The sequence below is a fragment of the Ornithorhynchus anatinus genome, chromosome 3 (genome assembly GCF_004115215.2).
Source record: "Ornithorhynchus anatinus isolate Pmale09 chromosome 3, mOrnAna1.pri.v4, whole genome shotgun sequence".
NCBI classification, from domain to species: Eukaryota; Metazoa; Chordata; class Mammalia; order Monotremata; family Ornithorhynchidae; genus Ornithorhynchus; species Ornithorhynchus anatinus.
This window is the reverse complement of record NC_041730.1, coordinates 86,821,831-86,840,614: the sequence shown is the minus strand read 5'-3', so window position 1 is coordinate 86,840,614 and position 18,784 is coordinate 86,821,831. Positions and strand designations below refer to the sequence as shown.

Below are 18,784 nucleotides of genomic sequence, written 5' to 3'. Positions count from 1 at the left end.
CCTCCCCTCAAGGAGGTCACAAGCCGGGAGAATGAAAACCCTGAGTCACTGTGGGCTCCTTTACTCTGGGGTTACATAATGCTAGTTATCGTAATAATAATGATAATTGTGGTATTTGAGTGCTTACTATGTGCCAGGCACTGTACTAAGCACTGGGGTGGACAAGTAAATTGGGTTGAACACAGTCCCTGTTCCTCATGGGGCTCAAAGTCTCAATCCCCATTTTACAGATGAGGTAACTGAGGCCCAAAGAAGTGAAATAATAATAATGTTGGTATTTGTTAAGCGCTTACTTTGTGCAGAGCATTGTTCTAAGCGCTGGAGTAGATACAGAGTAATCGGGGTGTCCCACGTGAGGCTCACAGTTAATCCCCATTTTACAGATGAGGTAACTGAGGCACAGAGAAGTGAAATGACTTGCCCAAGTTCACACAGCAGACAAGTGGCAGAGCTGGATTAGAACCCATGACCTGATTCCCAGGCCCATGCTCTATCCACTGCGCCATGCAGCTCCTTCTAGAAGGGGACTTCCAGCGGACTCAGGGATAAGTGGGGCAGGCGGAGCTTGTCAGCTCCAGGGTCCGGCAGGGGCAGGAAACCGGTCAGCCTTATCCAGCACAGTTCCTCTTTCTGCTGCCGCTCCTCATTGGGCCGGTGTGAGCCCTGGGCCTGGCAGTACCCTGATCCCGGGTAGGTAGAGAAGCAGCGTGGCTCAGTGGAAAGAGCATGGGTTTTGGAGTCAGAGGTCATGAGTTTGAATCCCAGCTCTGCCACTTGTCTGCTGTGTGACCTTGGGCAAGTCACTTCACTTCTCTGTGCCTCAGTTACCTCATCTAATAATAATAATAATAATGTTGGTATTTGTTAAGCGCTTACTATGTGCAGAGCACTGTTCTAAGCGCTGGGGTAGACACAGGGGAACCAGATTGTCCCACGTGGGGCTCACAGTCTTAGTCCCCATTTTACAGATGAGGTAACTGAGACACAGAGAAGTGACTTGCCCACAGTCACACAGCTGACAAGTGGCAGAGCTGTAAAATGGGGATGAAGACTGTGAGCCCCACGTGGGACAACCTGATTCCCCTGTGTCAACTGTATATATTTTCATTACCCTATTTATTTTGTTAATTTTGTTAATGAAATGTACATCACCTTGATTCTATTTAGTTGCCATTGTTTTTACGAGATATTCTTCCCCTTGACTCTATTTATCGCCATTGTTCTCGTCTGTCCGTCTCCCCCGATTAGACCGTAAGCCCGTCAAACGGCAGGGACCGTCTCTATCTGTTGCCGACTTGTTCATCCCAAGCGCTTAGTACAGTGCTCTGCACATAGTAAGCGCTCAATAAATACTATTGAATGAATGAATACCCCAGCGCTTAGAACAGTGCTCTGCACATAGTAAGCGCTTAACAAATACCAACATTATTATTATTATTAATAAATACACTTGATTGATCGATTGAGGCCTGGCAGAGTAGTTTGGCTCCCTCGTGAGGTGCAGGGCTTGAGGGGACCCAACTCCTGGATCCTCCCACGGGTTGGGCCTCTTGCTGGCTAAAACTTCAGCTTCCCCATATGTGATCCTGGGCCACAGAGGGAGGGCGAGGGGGAGGACAGGCAATTGGCCTTCCATCAGGAGCATTGAGAATCTGGTACCAGATGGAGTGGGGGCCGTGGGCATCCCCTTGACCACCCTCGCTCCAGCCCGTCCTGCCCTCCCGGCGGCCCCTTGCTCTTGGGATCGGCAGGCGGGCCGCGGGAGAAGGAGCTGGACGCTGCTGAAGTCTCTCTGGCCCTGCTGGGAAGGATGCTACATCCCCGGCTCCTGCCACCCAGGGTGCTCTATGACCTCTCCCTGCCCCCGCTGTAAGGCTCTTGGCTATTTTGGTCTCTGGCAGCCTCCGCTCCAGCCAGTGGACTGGATCAGAGCTGGCTGCTTGGATGTGAGTCACTCGGCATAGCCCCGGACCCCCTGCCCCCTCCCTGGTCTGGAGCTGCTGTGTCAGCAGAAAGGAGAGCACATTACTGCACTCTCTCCTCCTCCTCTCCCCCTCTTCTTTACCTCCCTTTCTCCTCCTCCTTTCCTCCTCCTTCCTCTTCTTTCCTCTGCCTCTTTCTCTACCCGTCTTGCTTTCCTTCTCTCTTCCCCCCCTCCTTTCTCCTCTCCCCAGCCTGTCTTTCCTCCCACTCTGCCTACATCCCAGGCCATGCCTTGCTCCACAGTGATGGGAATTTCCAGAGAGGCAGAGACTTGCCTGGTTCAGCCATCAGAGAAACTACATATATAAGTTGCAGTGTGGGGAACTTAGGTTGGACAACAGAAGGATTTCCAGTCAGCGAGGGATGTTGGGTCTGGGAATGGGTGTGGAAGCCCTCCTTCTCGAGAGGTTTAAAGACAGGGGGAGGTTCACCCGTCATCCTGCCAGCATGCAGGGGGTAGACTGATTGACCTCTCGGTCTTCTCTGGCTCTGTGACCTCTGGGGCAGAGACATGATTAGAATTCAGCCCCTTGCCGTCCCTAGCTCGGGCTAGATCTGTTGCTGAGATGCTGCTGGGTGGGAGATGGGGGCTTTTGGGACATTTCCTGCCGATCTTGGAAGGAAGATGGGGCCAGGGCTGGGGCTGCAGGGGAATGAGGTACTTCCTGGTTTGAGGGAGAGATTATGTGTTCATTACCCAGCTGCCAGGCGGGGCAGCCGCAGGGGAACCCAGGCTCCCCCCATCTCCTATCTCCCCCGCCTCCCTGTCCACAGCTGCAAATATCCGTCTCATCTGGATTCCCGCAAAGCGGCCGGCCACCAGCTGTGGGGAGCGGTGAGGTCAGCCAGCCGGGACCGTCGACCGTAGTCACTGACAGGTTTTATTCAGGGCTTGAGAGGGAGGCCCCCGGAGATGAGCTGCTCCAAGCTTCCATGAGGCCTCAAGATGGATGGAGAGAGGGAGGGTGCCCCTGGGGCCACGCCATGAGAGCGTCCGGGGACCTGGGGCTCTGCACAGCCGTGTCTTCGGTCAATCTCTCTCCCTGTGGCGGGAGTCGTGTCTTCGGTCAATCTCTGTCCCAGCGGCGGGAGTCCCCGGAGAGCTGGCCCATCCTTGCCAGTGGCTGTTCCCGCCTCAGGCTTACTCTAGGGTTGTTCGCCCCACCTCACCCTCCATCCCCCTCACAGGTCCGGGGTCGGATGCCATCGGGAATACACTCCATCCAGCATTAACCTCAGCCCGGCGCTGGGAGGGGAGCCACGGCTGGGCAGTATGGGACGTCCCAGGTTCTATCCCGGTGTGGCCCATCTGGGCTGTGTGATCCGAGGGCAGCCACTCGACCTCTCCGAGTGCCCCCTTTCCTGTTTGTACAGAGGAGGCTAATCCTGTACTCCACCTGAGAAGAGAGTTTGATCTAAACAAGAAAGCGGGAGTCTGGGTAGTGTTCTAAGCCGCCGGGAGGTAGGCCCCTCAAACAGGATGAGCGCTTTCATTCACACAGCTGTCACCGGGACGGCTGGGAGTCGTCAAGGGGGCCAGTGCCGGAGGCCGACCGGAGAGAGCTGCCTCCAAAGCCCAGAGGGATGGATGATGCTGGCCTTGGGGAGCCGGGGTGGGGGAAGGGATTTGGCAGCAGCGTTCTCTGGAGGGTTCCAGAAGTGTGGGCATGCTGTGCCGGGGAGCCACCGCCACCTGGGCTGGAGAAAAATTGCTGCTTCCAGGAGGCCTGGGCTGTGGGCCTAGTGGTTGCCCATCCAGCTCCACATCCATCAGGGCTTTTTTTTTTAACTGAGTACTTACCGTGGCAGAGCACTGTATCTGAGAAGCAACATGACTTAGTGGATAGAGCACGGGCCTGGGTTCTAATCCTGACTCTGCCCCATGTCTATTGAGTGACCTTGGGCAAGTCACTTAACTTGTCTGTTCCTTAGTTACCTCATCTGTTTAAAAAAAAAAATGGGATTGAGTGTGAGCCCAATGTGGGACAGGGACTGTGCGTAATCTGATTAACTTGTATCTACCCCAGTGCTTAGCGCAGTGTTTGGCACTTAGTAAGTGCTTAACAAGTGCCATAATAATTATTATTCATTCAATAGTATTTATTGAGCGCTTACTATGTGCAGAGCACTGTACTAAGCGCTTGGAACGAACAAGTCGGCAACAGATAGAGACAGTCCCTGACGTTTGACGGGCTTACGGTCTAATTGGTGGAGACGGACAGAGAAGAACGATGGCAATAAATAGAGTCAAGGGGAAGAACATCTCGTAAAAACAATGGCAACTAAATAGAATCAAGGCGATGTACATTTCATTAACAAAATAAATAGGGTGATGAAAATATATACAGTTGAGCAGACGAGTACAGTGCTGAGGGGATGGGAAGGTAGAGGGGGAGGAGCAGAGGGAAATGGGGGGGAAAGGTTTAAGCTGCAGAGAGGAGAAGGGGGGGCGGTAGAGGGAGTAGAGGGAGAAGGGGAGCTCAGTCTGGGAAGGCCTCTTGGAGGAGGTGAGTTTTAAGTAGGGTTTTGAAGAGGGGAAGAGAATCAGTTTGGCGGAGGTGAGGAGGGAGGGCATTCCAGGACCGCGGGAGGACGTGGCCCAGGGGTCGACGGCGGGACAGGGGAGAACGGGGGACGGTGAGGAGGTGGGCGGCGGAGGAGCGGAGCGTGCGGGGTGGGCGGTAGAAAGAGAGAAGGGAGGAGAGGTAGGAAGTGGCAAGGTGACGGAGAGCCTCGAAGCCTAGAGTGAGGAGTTTTTGTTTGGAGCGGAGGTTGAAAGGCAACCACTGGAGGTGTTTAAGAAGGGGAGTGACAGGCCCAGATCGTTTCTGCGGGAAGATGAGCCGGACAGCGGAGTGAAGAATAGACCGGAGCGGGGCGAGAGAGGAGGAAGGGAGATCGGAGAGAAGGCTGACACGGTAGTCTAGCCGGGATATAACGAGAGCCCGTAGCAGTAAGGTAGCCGTTTGGGTGGAGAGGAAAGGGCGGATCTTGGCGATATTGTAAAGGTGAAACCGGCAGGTCTCGGTAACGGATAGGACGCGTGGGGTGAATGAGAGAGACGAGTCAAGGATGACACTGAGATCGCGGGCCCGAAAGACGGGAAGGACGGTCGTGCCATCCACGGCGATAGGGAAGTCTGGGAGAGACCGGGTTTGGGAGGGAAGATGAGGAGCTCGGTCTCGCTCACGTCGAGTTTTAGGCGGCGGGCCGACATCCGGGTGGAGACGTCCCAGAGGCGGGAGGAGATGCGAGCCCGAAGGAAGGGGGAGAGGACAGGGGCGGAGATGTAGATCTGCGTGTCATCTGCGTAGAGATGGTAGTCAAAGCCGTGAGAGCGAATGAGTTCACCGAGGGAGTGAGTGTAAATGGAGAACAGAAGAGGGCCGAGAACTGACCCTCGAGGAACTCCAACAGTTGAAGGATGGGAGGGGGAGGAGGCGCCAGCGAAGGAGACCGAGAATGACCGGCCAGAGAGATAAGAGGAGAACCGGGAGAGGACAGAGTCCGTGAAGCCGAGGTGAGATAAGGTATGGAGGAGGAGGGGATGGTCGACAGTGTCAAAGGCAGCAGCGAGGTTAAGGAGGATCAGAATGGAGTAGGAGCCATCGGATTTGGCGAGAAGGAGGTCACGGGTCACCTTAGAGAGAGCAGTCTAGGTAGAGTGGAGGGGACGGAAGCCAGATCGGAGGGGGTCCGGGAGAGAATGGGAGTTAAGGAATTCTAAGTAGCGATTGTAGACGACTCATTCTAGGATTTTGGAAAGGAAGGGTAGTAGGGAGATAGGACGATAACTGGAGGGGGAAGTGGGGTCAAGAGCGGGTTTTTTTAGGATGGGGGAGACGTGGGCATGTTTGAAGGCAGAGGGGAAGGAGCCCTTGGAGATTGAGTGGTTAAAGACAGAAGTTAAGGAAGGGAGGAGGGCAGGGGCGATGGTTTTAATAAGGTGAGAGGGAATGGGGTCCGAGGCGCAGGTGGAGGGGGTGGCACTTGCGAGGAGGGAGGAGATCTCCTCTGAGGATACTGCAGGGAAGGATGGGAAAGTAGGGGAGGGGGTCGGTGGGGGGGAGGGGAGAGGCGGAGGGGTGACTTTGGGGAGCTCAGACCTGATTGTGTTGATTTTTGTGAGGAAGTAGGTGGCCAGATCATTGGGGGTGAGAGATGGGGGAGGGGGAGGAACAGGGGGCCTGAGGAGAGAGTTAAAGGTCCGGAACAATTGGGGGGGGTGGCAGGCATGGGTGTCGATGAGGGAGGAGAAGAAGTTTTGCCTGGCGGAGGAGAGGGCAGAGTTAAGGCAGGAAAGGATAAATTTGAAGTGTGTGAGGTCGGCTCGGTGCTTGGACTTTCGCCAGCAGCGCTCGGCAGCTCGAGCATAGGAGCGTGGGAGGCGGACAGAGGAAGTGATCCAGGGCTGTGGGTTAGTGGAGCGAGAGCGGCGGAGGGAAAGGGGGCCAGAGAGTTGAGATGAGTAGAGAGGGTGGAGTTGAGAGCGGAGACCTGATCGTCGAGAGTGGGATGTGAGGACAGGGCGGCAAGGTGAGGAGAGATGCTTTTGGAAAGACGGATGGGATCAAGAGAGCGGAGGTCTCTGTGGGGCAGTAGCAAAAATTTGCAGGGGGAGGGAGTGTGAGAGATGAGGCAGGTGAGAAGGTTATGGTCAGAGAGAGGAATTATTATTATTACTAAGTGTTAGGGAGAGTACAATACAACAGAGTTGGTGGACACGTTCCCTGCACATCATACCGAAACTTCTCACTTTGACTCTTAAGTTAATCAGCTGTCTCCCCTCTGCTTATCCTTGCTCCTCTCCCACTACAACTGAGCTCAGACACTTGGCTCCTCTAGCGTCAACCTCCTTACTGAGCCTCGCTCTCCCCTCTCTTTCCGTTGTTCAGCTTGTTTCCACCCTTTCTCCTGCCCGGAACTCCCTCCCTTTCACAGCCAACAGGCCACAGGTCTCCCCATCTTCAAAACCCTATTAGAACCTTGTCCCCAAGAAAGCTGTCCCTAACAAATCTCTCCTCACCCTGTTTTCCTATGCACTTGGATCCACATGACCATCCCCTTCCCACAGCACTTAGGGACCAATTGATCCTTCGATTGTATTTATTTATTATTTATTGTATTTATTGAGTTCCTACTGTTTGTAGAGCACTGTAGAGTACTAAGCGCTTGAGAGTGCAGTGTAAGAGTTGGTAGGCAGTTTTTGTGCCCACAATGAATTTACAGTCTAGAGACACAGTTCATATGTCTCATAAGCCTATATGGGCATATCCTTGTACTTGGTTCCTTTTCATATGTGTAATTTAACGTCTGTATCCCCTGTTAGATTTTAAGCAGCGTGGCCTAGTGGAAAGAGCCCGGGCCTGGGAGTCAGGGGACCTGTGTTCTAAACCAAGCTGACACTTGCCTGCTATGTGATCCAGGGCAAGCCACTTGACTTCTTTGGGCCTTGGGTTTCCCATCTGTAAAATGGGGATTAAGACTATGAGTCTGATTTGGGACAGGGACTGTGTCCAACCTGGTTATCTTAGATCTACTTCAGTGCTTAATGCAGTGCCCGGCACGCAGTAAGCTCTAACAAATACAGTTACTAAAAAAAAAAAAGCCTCTTGTGGGTAGGGATCATGTCCACCAACTCTATTGCATTGTACTATCCACATCAAACAAACTCCTCGTCATTAGCTTTAAAGCACTCAACCACCATGCCCCACCTACCTCACCTCCCTGATTTCCTGCTACAGCCCAGCCTGCGCACTTTGTTTCTCTTAAATTAACTTTCTCACTGCCTCTAGATCTCGTCTCTCTCGCCGCTGACCTCTCACCTATGTCCTGCCTCTGGTCTGGAACACCCTCCCTCGTCATGTTCGACAGACAATTACTCTCCCCCAGTTCAAAGCCGTATTGAAGGCACATCTCCAAGAGGTCTTCCCTGACTAAGCCCTCCTTTTCTCTTCTCCCACTCTCTTCTGCATCACCCTGACCCGCTCCCTTTATTCATCCCCCCCTCCCCGCCCCACAGCACTTACATGTACATATCTGTAATTTATTTATAATTAATGTTTGTCATCCCCTCTAGCCTCAGAGTTTGTTGTGGGCAGGGAATGTCTGTTATATTGTACTCTCCCAAGGACTTAGTATAGTGCTCTGCACACAGTAAGTGCTCAAATCTGATTGACTACTCTCCCAAGTGCTCAGTACTGTGCTCTAGACATAGTAAGTGCTCAATAAATTCCATTGTTTGATTGTTTTGGACATACTGTGGGACCGAGTTAGCCAGTGCCCTCCCTGGCTCTCAGTGGCCTCTGAACACTGGGGCTTGGGCTCGCAGAGAACATAGAGGTGAGGAGACCCCCTGGTTAACCGCTATCCCTCCGCACCCCCTTCTCAGGTGACTTGGTGAAGCCGCCTGCAGATGATGGGTACCACGGCCAGCACCGCCCAGCAGACAGTGTCGGCCGCAGCCCCCCAGTTCGAGAACGTGCCCGGCGACGGGACCATGGACGACCGCCATTCCGTCAGTCTCCATTCCTTCCAGACCATCGGCCTGCACAACAGCAAAGCCAAGTCCATCATCACCAACAAGGTGGCCCCCGTCGTCATCACGTGAGTGACCGTGGCCGGGGGTGGGCCCCACCCTCCCGCCATCCTCTGGCCGATGGACCTTGAGTCCGTTTGGGGAGCAAAGTAGCAGGGGCAGGGGCGGAGACTCTTGGAGCCCAGGATCAAGGGAACGGAGCAGTGTCCAGTAGTACTACTGCTGGCCAGAAGCGTGGACCGTGGTTAATGGAAAACAGGAAAAAGGAAATAGGTCGGATTAGTCGGCTCACTGTGGTGGTGGTTTTGTGAATGATTTTTGAGGACCTGACCCAGGTTTAGCAACTTAAGACCCAGTTAAGTGGGGGAAACTGAGGTAACCCACACACTTAGATGTCATTTCCAGAGCAGCCCAGTTTATTAACAGCACTGGTTGTCCCCAAGCAGCCGAGTCCCGAGCCCTCTTCCTTGAGAAGTTTTGCCTTTGCCGGTTCAGGTACAACTGCAGAGAGGAGTTCCAGATCCACGATGACCTGCTCAAAGCCAATTACACAGTGGGGCGCATCTCGGAGAACAGCCTGGAGCATTACCTGGTCCAGGTAAAACCCCCGGACCGTTTTCCTACCCCACAACTCTTCTTCTCCCGAGGGATCCATGGCCTGAAACCCCCTGATCAAAGAATATGGGGAATCTCACTGCCCTGTGAAGCCTCATCAATTCGAGATGGTGTAGGTGCAGCTCATCCCAGAGGCAGGGGGAGAGCCTCGTTGATCTCCCAGCCAGGCGAGGCAATGGGGAGTGGAGTAGCTTTTGAGTATTTGAAGAGGGAAGGGAAGGAGGGACGCAGTCTGACTCCTTCCCCTAAGGACGAGAGCTCAGGTTGTTTGAGGATGACACTAGTCCCTGAATCGCAGGAATTACCACCACCTTCGCCCCACCTTCTTGCCTTCCCCGGGGGAATCTCTTTGGGAGACACAGCTACCTATTCTCCTTAGGTTGGGCTGTTCCTGAGCTGACCAAGTTCTGGATGACTCTACCTCCGAGGCGGCTGTGGTGGAGAGGCTGGGGGGAGGGAGGACCACTGGATTTTACTAGGGGAAAATCCTGGGGAATGAATAAGGCAGCTGTTCCGGGCTTCCTCCCCACCTCTGCCTCCGACACACACACACTCTCTCCCTCTGTCCATCTGGAATCGAATCCTCCTGCACCTCTTGAGCTCCGTGTTCAATCCCCTGACCCTCTCCTCTGCTCTCCTGTCCCAGGGGAGGTGCTTCATAGTCCGGGACGTGCACAGCAAGCTAGACGTGCTGAACACCACCGGCGGATGCGGCGCCCCCAACTTCCGCCAGGCCAAGGGCGGGTATGCGGTGTTTGGGATGGGGCAGCCGAGTCTTGGGGGCTTTGAAAGTGTCCTGCAGAAGCTCCAGAGTGACGGCTATAAGGTAGGCTGGGTTGCCTCGCTGGGCCCAGTCTGGGGCAGACAAGGCAGGCCCCAGGGGCTGGGGGAAGCAGAGAGGTCGGAGGACAGGGTGAGGGGTGGCAGGATGGTACCTCTCCGAGCTTCCTCTGGGAGCCACCAGGTTTCCACAGTGCAGAGGGCCAGGAGAGTTGGGGGGCGGTCTTTCGGTGAACTGGGGGCTTTGGAGGCCCCAGCATCTTCTGGACAAGGCCCTCGGGTGGGGTCCCCTGCATCTCGTTGTCATCGGCGGGCTGGGGGCAGAGGTCAGGCCCCCTCTCCTTCGCTCTCTGCAGGAGTGCATCTTTTTCTGCATCCGCGAGGAGCCCGTCCTGTTCCTGGCCTCGGAGGGTGACTTCGTACCCCACACCCCACGGGACAAGGAGAGCCTGTCCGAGAACCTGCACGGCTCCGGTCGGTCTGCCCAGGTGGAGAGCTTGGAGCTGGCCATCCGGAAAGAGGTGACAGTGTGGTGGGGCCGGCGGGGGCTCAGTTTGACCAGGGCGAGGCCCGGGCCCCGGGGCTTTCTGAGGACCGAGAGGAGGAGCAAAAAGGTCAGTTTAGGGCCAGTTCAGGAGTGGGTGATTGCTTCCCCCTGCTCTTCCAAGCCAGGGCCGCCAACCGGGACCCCCAAGGGAGGCCCAAGCTGTCTTTTCATTATGGTGTAGTCCAGACTCGCGGAGAAACTCTCCAAACTGACCAGGCCCACAGGACACTTCACTAGCCAGTCCTCCCATTCTCCGTTCTTTATTCCAGGGACTCTTTGCAAGATCAGCCCGTGGAGTTGGGCCCAGGGAGTGGGACTGGAAAGCAGACTGGAGATGCAGGGTTGTTCGTCAGTTTGATAATCTTCCCTCCCTCCTTCCTTTCTCTGTGTCTTTTCTCTTTCCTTCCTTAATTAATGACATTTACTGTGTACTTACTGTGTACAATGCCCTGTACTAAACGGTTGGGAGAGAACAATAGAATTGGTGGATAAGGGGCTTACCATCTTCCCTTCCCCAGCAATCCCCTACTCCCATTGGTCCCTCTCTCTTTACCTGGCCTCGGTGGTAGCCCTGGGCCCAGTGATGCCGTCTGAGTACCAGGAGTCGGGTGACTATGGACACTGGGCATTCCACCCTTTCATAGTTGGGTGGGGAGAATCCATGGAACGATTACTCTTGAGAGGAATGTTGGACCTTTGTTCTGCCACTATCATCGCCACTTGGACTCCCCCACGCCAAAGCCCGCATCATGCGAGGAAGAGGAGACTCTCCTGCAGCTTGCAGTATCCCTAGAGCTTTTTCCTTCTCCTTTCGGGCTCCGGTCCTCACCGGTGGCCCCAGGCCTGGCTGTTTCAGGGGCCCGGCTGTCACTCTCCCATGCGCAGATCCGTGACTTTGCCCAGTTGAGCGAGAACACATATTACGTGTACCACGACATAGAGAATTTCCGGGAAGAGCCACACACCGTGCACATCCAGAGCGAGGATGACGTCCGGGTGACCGAGGAGGTGTACAAGCGGCCTGTCTTTCTGCTGCCCTCTTACAGGTACTGGGCGGCCGCTGCCGGCTGCCGTCCCTCCCTCTGGGGCCCCGGAAGGAGCGGGGACCCTTGGATTCTGATTCCTCTGGTGACTTTGGGCCATTTCCTCTTCCAACCTCAGCCTCCATTTCTGCATCTGCAAAAAACAGAGAGTTCTTGGCCCCTGGCTTGCCTCCCTGAGGTGTGTCAGTGGGTCTAGGAGGCCCTGGGACGGAGCGGGGCGCTCTGGGAGGAAGGACTGGAGACGTGTGACTCCAGCAGGCCCGTGGCCGGTTCTCTGGGCTCTCCCTGGGGAGTGTCCACGCAGGCCTTCCCATTGGCAGGCTTCTTTGTCTCTGCCAGGTACCTTCGCTTGCCTCTACCGGTGGATGGGGCGCCTCCTGAAGCCCAGTTTGATGCCTTTGTCGCTTTTCTCAGGGTAAGCCCGTGGCCGGGACAGTCACCCCATCAATCCAATCAGTAGTATACTTGAGCACGTACTCTGTGCCGGGCACTGTACTGAGCACTTGGGAGAGTACATAGGGTGAGAGCTCAAGGAGCGTACTTACAATCTAACGGGAGAGAAGAATGCCAAAATAAATTCCAAGGAAGGGGGAAGGAATGGTGTGGAGAGATCTGGACATAATAATTACGGTATTTGTTAATAATAATTATAGTATTTGTTAAGCGCTTACTACGTGCCAGTCACTGTACTAAGTGCTGGTGGAAGTCGGGGCGGTCTGAAGGGAAGTATCCAAGTGGTTAGGTGACAGATCAAGCTGGGCCTGGAGACCACAGAGATGGGAAAAGGCGGGGGAAAGTCTGGGCAGAGGGTCTCTACTCTGCCACAGTGTTTCTCCCGGGAAAGACCAGTGTGAATGAAACACCCACCTATGCCCAGACTTCCAGACCTGCGTATCCGTCCTTGGTGAAGCCTTGTGCACTAAGGTGGCAAATGCGCTGCACATTTTCAAACCTTCATCCATCGGAATCATCGTCGTCGTCATTGAATGAGCTGCCCTGTGTGTAGAGCCCCTCCTGGATGGCTGGGAATGTAAAGCAGAGACTCCTCTGTCTTGGAGGAGCGCTTGGTCTCAGGGAAAGACAAATCGGCGCATATAGCCAATCGTGCAGCGACACGAGTGAGCAGAATGAAAACAAGCAATGGTATTTGAGTGCCTGCTATGTGTAGAGCCGTGTACTAAGCTCTTGGGAGAATACAACAGAGGTAGCAGACACATTTCCTGCCCACAACGAGTTTACAGTCTAGAGAGACAAAAACAAGCAGTTGCTTAATGAACAGGTGTACCTGCAAGTGCTAAGATGACTGAAGGGTGGGGTGGGGGCATGTGTCCCGGGAGCTTGGGGGTGTTGCCTTGGAGGGCTTTGACAGAGGGGTTGAGAGATGTGGTTGGAGAAGGGAAAGATGATGCTCCATTCAGGAAGAGAGGCCTGTGCAGGAGCCAGATTTGAGGGAATGGTGAGCAAGATAGAAGGTCAGCGAGTGAAGAGTGCGAGCTGGGATGTGGTGGGAGAAAGAAGCGGAGAAGTAAGAGGGAGGCAGCTGCTCGAGAGCCTTGAAGCTGATGGACAGGAGTTTCTGCTGTCCCTCTCTTCCATCCCACTTGTTCCCCGGCCGATGGCAGAAGGTGCTCAATTCCAGAAACTCAGTTTGAGAGTAAATGTCAGAAAGAGGCAGGCGGGCTCCGAAGAGCCTTCGGTCGGAAAGCCTTGACTCTTGGCCTTGCCAGGGACCCGCCGTGGGGCTGGGCCATCTCCCCAGCCCGCCAGCTTCACCCCGGTGCCGATCCCCTCCGTCGCCCACTGGAGTCGGCACCGCTTGGTGGAGATGTCCGAGGCGGATTGCCCCGACTCACAGCCAGGGCACCCATTGAGCAGTCACCAACCCCAGGCCCCGCTGATTGCCACGTGGCCTTCTCATGCCGGGTCCCCCCCTCCCGGAAACGGAAGAGCGGGACTCCCGGACTTAGCTCTCAGCTCTGTGCCCTGGGGTGCTCAGTGGGTGGGCAGACAGATGGTTGGATAGGTGGATGCCGGGGGTCCACGGGCATCCATTCCCTTGGCCTACTCTGACATTGGCACCTTCAGCTCACGGTGCCTTGTCCTCCCCAGGAGAGCCCCAGCCTGCTGCTGCTCCAGACACCCACTGCGCCACCCCCGGCCCTGCTCTTCAGCTGTCAGACCGGAGTGGGCAGGACCAACCTGGGCATGGTCATGGGCACCCTGGTGCTGTACCACCGCCGAGGGGCATCCAAGCGGCCGGAGTGAGTGAGGGGGATCCCTGGCTGTAGTGGGGGAGATTGGGGAGAAGCAGGTTCAGGGAGGGGGGTAGCTACCCGGCCAGCCCTGATGACCAGCGTGCTGGGATGCTGGGCCTGGGCCAATGGAAAGAGTTTGGGAGCTCATACTGCTGTTGGGGGGCAGGGCTTGCCAACAACCGCACAGTTCAGTCTCCTGCTCCAGCCTGGAGGATATCCTTCTGGGCTTCAGTTTTCCCAGTTGGATCTCATCCTCCCTGACCAGGGTGAGTGAGAACATGTGCCTGCTGGGTCTCAAGGGCCTGGAGAGGCAGAGAGGAGGAGAGGGAAGGCAGACCACACCCTTAATATCTTCTCCTTCTCTTCTTTCCTCCCCTTTTTTCCTTCTCCTCCTCTTGTCTTCTCCATTTTCCTCCTCCTCCTCTTCTTCCTCTTCTTTCCTTCTCCTCTTTCTTCCACTTGATTTCTTCTCTTACACTTTCCTTCTCCTCCTCTTTCCTTTTTCTTCTCATCTTTGCTTCCTGTCTTTCCTTCTCCTCCCCGTTTCGTTTTTTCTCGTCCTCCTCTTTCCTACTTCTCTTTTCCCCTTTCCCCTTTCCTCCCCGCCACCTCGCACTTCGGCAGGGTCTCCTCCCCACCAGCCTCCACGTTGCCCCGGGATCACCTCAGGTTGGTCCAGAACTTCATCACCATGGTGCCCAAGGGGAGTCAGATCGTGGAGGAGGTAAGTGGAAATGAGGGAGCTGCTGAGCATACTTGGGGTTCTCCCCCTCCCCTCCCTTCACTTGCAACTTATGGAGTTGGGGGAGGGAAGGGAAGGTGAGCCTCACTGCCTCTCGAACACCCTGAGACCTCTTTGCGGGGTGGTTGGTGGGGGGGGGGGCCCTCTCCCACCCACTTTTGTTTCAGGTGGACAGCGCCATTGCCTTCTGCTCTGAATTGCACCATCTGAAGGAAGCCGTGCTGGAAAATAAGAAGCAGCTGGAGGAGGCTGAACAACAGGACCAGGCTCAGGTGAGGGGAGGCATCCTTCTGGGGGCATCAGGCTGCCTGAGGCAGCAGGTGCTGTGGTGTTGGGTAGACCATGACCCGGGAATTCCAGGCTGGGGCTTGGGGAAGCCTGGGTCCCGGCCTTGACTGAGCTCCCATCTTGCTGAGGGATGCCTTTCCCCTAGGGTGACGGTGAGCCGTTCCCTCCGGTCGACCCTTTTCTACGATTTTAAACTGGCTGATGCTTTCCCCTTCTTCCCGATGAGGCTCAGAGAGGGAAAGCGTGGCGCAGTGGGTCCGGTAGAGAGTGGGGCTTGCTCCCCAACTGTGGCCTCCATGCTCTTCTCATCTCAAGGGGATCCAGGGCCCCCGAGAGACGACTGGGTCCGTGGCCCAGCAGGCTGATTGATGACATTTTGGGGGCAACTTGGGTAGTGCCCCCAGCCTATCTCACTCCTCAGCCTGTATCGGAAGGAACGTCACTCCATCTTTTTCAGAAGCCATGGAAAGGATTCCCAGAAGTCCACTGGGCTCTGGCCAGTGTCTCCCCGGGCTCTGGACAGCACAGTCCCTCTGGGCTCTGGACAGCATCCCTCTGGGCTCTCCATTCAGGGTCCTTCCGGGCTCTGGACAGCGTCCCTCTGGGCTCTGGACAACATCCATTCTGGCTCTCTGTTCAGTGTCCCTCTGGACTATGTTCTGCCTCCCTCTGGGTTCTCCATTCAGTGTCCCTCCGGGCTCTGGACAGCATCCATCCTGGCTCTCTGTTAGACTTCCCTCTGGGCTGTGTTCGGCGTCCCCCGGAGTCCAGGGCTTCGGACAGCTTCCCTCCGGGCTCTGGGCAGCATCCCTCTGGATGGTGTTCCCCCCGGGCTCTGAGTGGCATCTCCAGGTGGTTTCCAAGATCCCCGGCAGGAGAGTTCTCTTGGCGGCTCGTTATGGGCAGGAAACACGTCTGCTGATTCTGCTGTATTGTACTCTCTGAAGCTCTTAGTCCAGGTCTCTGCACACAGTAAGTGCTCAATATATACCATTGATTGATTAGGCCTGCACCAGGGAGCAACTTTGTGTTCTGATTGTAGGATGGAGAGGGGGCAGAGCTTCTCAAGGGGAGCAAGAAGGACCAGAGGGACAAAGAGGCGGGAGCCAGGGGCAGGTAGTCATCCAGGGCTAACGGGATGGAGGGGACCCGATCACGGGGTACACTCAGACCCTTTTGGAAGTGTTCAGGTCTGATCGGAGGCCTGAACGTTGTACTTTCCAAGCACTTAATACAGTGCTCTGCACACAGTAAGCGCTCAATAAATTTGAATGAATGAATGAAGCCAGGGTAAGCCCAGCCCAGACAGCTGTGGGGGCTGAAACATTTGATTCACCCGTGTTTGAAACCAACCCTCTGCCAGGAGGGCAGAGTTGTGGGGTTGGTGGTCACCCCTGTGGAGCTGGCACCACTGTGCCCGCGAGGTTCACGATATTATCAGGAGCCATCAGGATCGTCTTCTCCTGCTCCCTCCGTCTCTGGCCTGAGAGAGCTAGTAGATCTATTTGGAGCATCCTCTCCCAACCCCCCGCACTTCCCCCCAGCCTCCTCTCCATCTAGCAGATTCACAAGAGAATCAGATGCAAATGGTGTCAAGGGGAGAGAGGGGGCCTGGGCTGCTTCCCTGACTCCCAGCTCAGCTGTGGACCGTGTGAGGGCCCCTGCATCCAGCTGACACCGTACAGGGCTCTGGACAACAGGTGCTGTGTCCGAGAGCAGGGCCAGAGGTGGAGGTAGGTGGAGGCAAGGACGGGGGAAGGGGAGGAGGTGGCAGGGCGACAGGGCTGTTGACTTTTCCCCACCAGGCCCCGGCCTCCAGACATAAACAGGATGGAGCTGGGCCTGGGCCCAGGTGTGAGCGAGTGCACCCGTCCGGCTGGCCCCGTGATCGGGGCAGCCCCAAGGCCCCTGGGGTCATTCTGGGAGGGTAGGGGAGGCACGTCTCTCCACCGGTCAGCCGGGGTGGGGATGGAGCCGGCGATCTGTCTGTCCACGCAACGGGCCGTGATGTGTCAAGGCAAGGCACTTGCCATCAGGGGAAGGTCTGTGGAAGAGGGAATTTTTATACTCTGTGTGCATACGTGTGTGTTTGTGTATGTGTGTGCTTGTGTGTGCATCGAGGGTGTTTACGCTGTGTGTGCACGAGCCTGTGTGTTCACACACAGTAAACGCTCAATAAATATGATTGACTGAGTGTGTGTCAAGGGTGTTTATGGTCTGGGTGCACATGTGAATGTGTGTGTGTGTGTGTGGTGATTCTCCTCACCCCAGAGCAAGGGATCCAGTCATCCCTCCCGGCTTCCCACCTTCCTCAACACCACACCCCCTATTTGCATAGTGCAGTGCTAAACACTTAGGCCACTGCTCTACACACAGTAAGTGCTCCATAAATACCACTGATTGTTTGATCCAAGACTCCCCAGTTCAGGATTTGGCAGCATTTTCCTCTCCCCGGTCTGGGCCAGAACCATGTGGAACAACTGCAGATGGGAGGGCAGTGGAGGGTTGTCCAGGGAAGAAGAGTGGTGGACAAAATGGAGAGGGGATTGGGGGTGGTTCATGGAGAGGTTTGGGGAGATGTCAGAGGAGGCAGAGAAGGGTTAGGAAAGGAGGGGAGGAGGAGTGGGGAAGGGGAGGGGGAGCTGTTTTAGGCATTCCCTATTTTTGGTTGGGTGCCAGGAGAGGGCCTCAGGCCCCTACATCCTTAGCAGTTCCTGTTGAAATGACCAAATTCCTTGCAGCCTAATTTCTTCTGGGCCCCAGATCCTCTTCTCTCATTCCCTCTCCTGTCCTGAGACTCTGGAGAGTTGAGCCCCTCCTGTGACTCCAGTTTCCCCTCCTTTCAGCACCTCCTTAAGCTGCCTGGGTGATTTTCTGCTGAAAGCCCTGTCCTTCTATCCTTGGGCCTTATGTCAGGTAGGCCCAAAGCCTGGATCTCCTACTGCTGTCCCCAAGGAACAACAGCTGGTCCCGTCTCAGGACAGAAGCTTGGTCTCGTGCCCTGGGAGATGGACGTGGATGGGGAGAGCAGAGCCTATAATTTCCCAGGAACACGTTTGCTCAGACAAGGATGAGACCTGGCTACTTTCCAACCTGGCCCAAATCACCCTTATAACTCTGAGGGCTGGGCTTATTATTATTATTATTATTATTGATAGTAATACTTGCTAAGTGCTTACCGTGTGCCAAGCGTTGTTCTAAGCACTGGGGTAGATACAACTTAATCAGGTTGGACACAGTCCCTGTCCCGCATATAGGACTCACACTCTTAATCCCCGTTTTACAGATGAGGTAATTGAGGCCCAGAGAAATGAAGTGATTTGCCCAAGGTCACACAGCAGACAAGTGGCAAAGCTGGGATTAGAACCCAGGTCCTTCTGACTCCCAGGCCTGTGCTCTAATTGGAACAGTGTCGGGGGCATAGGGCAGGTGGGGGCCCAGATTCCTTGGTACTGCTTCCCTTGCCTTTAGGGGCTTCCTATAGGGGCTTCATCAAGATAGCAGTGTGCCTTGGATTCTGGGCCTGGTTTTTATGCCATACTGGAAATACCTAGCAGTGTCAAAGACCCGTTTTTATCACGGACTTTATATTGGCATGCTACTTTTGGTCATTCATTCAAACGTATTTACTGAGCTCTTACTGTGTGCAGGGCACTTTACTAAATCCTTGGAATGTACAGTTCAGCAACAGATAGAGACAATTCCTGCCCCAGAACGGGCTCGCAGTCTAAAAGGGGGAGACAGACAGAAAAACAAAAAAAGGTAGGCTTCAAATAGATATTTATCAAAATAGATAAATAGAATCATAGATATATACCCATCGTTAATAAAATAGAGTAAATAATATATACAAGTATACACAAGTGCTGTGGGGAGAGGAAGGGGGTAGAGCAGAGGGAGGGAGTAGGGGGAATGGGGAGGGGAGGAGGGGATGGATCCTGTGTTTGAGCATATTTAGCTTGTCGCATCAGGATCAGGGAGAGTGTTCACTTT

General features: G+C 55.0%; 1 protein-coding gene across 1 annotated transcript in view; it reads left to right on the top strand.

The window, feature by feature from the left end:
• Window positions 1-18,784, top strand: part of PALD1 (phosphatase domain containing paladin 1) — a 119,758-nt gene that overhangs the window by 45,825 nt on the left and 55,149 nt on the right. Inside the window, exons 2-10 of the mRNA XM_029060453.2 lie at window positions 8,375-8,589; window positions 9,017-9,119; window positions 9,783-9,962; window positions 10,273-10,437; window positions 11,349-11,509; window positions 11,846-11,921; window positions 13,616-13,767; window positions 14,386-14,485; window positions 14,671-14,775. Of these exons, the coding sequence (XP_028916286.1) occupies window positions 8,399-8,589; window positions 9,017-9,119; window positions 9,783-9,962; window positions 10,273-10,437; window positions 11,349-11,509; window positions 11,846-11,921; window positions 13,616-13,767; window positions 14,386-14,485; window positions 14,671-14,775 (1,233 nt within the window). The 5' untranslated portion in view covers window positions 8,375-8,398. The remainder of the gene's footprint in view (window positions 1-8,374; window positions 8,590-9,016; window positions 9,120-9,782; window positions 9,963-10,272; window positions 10,438-11,348; window positions 11,510-11,845; window positions 11,922-13,615; window positions 13,768-14,385; window positions 14,486-14,670; window positions 14,776-18,784) is intronic.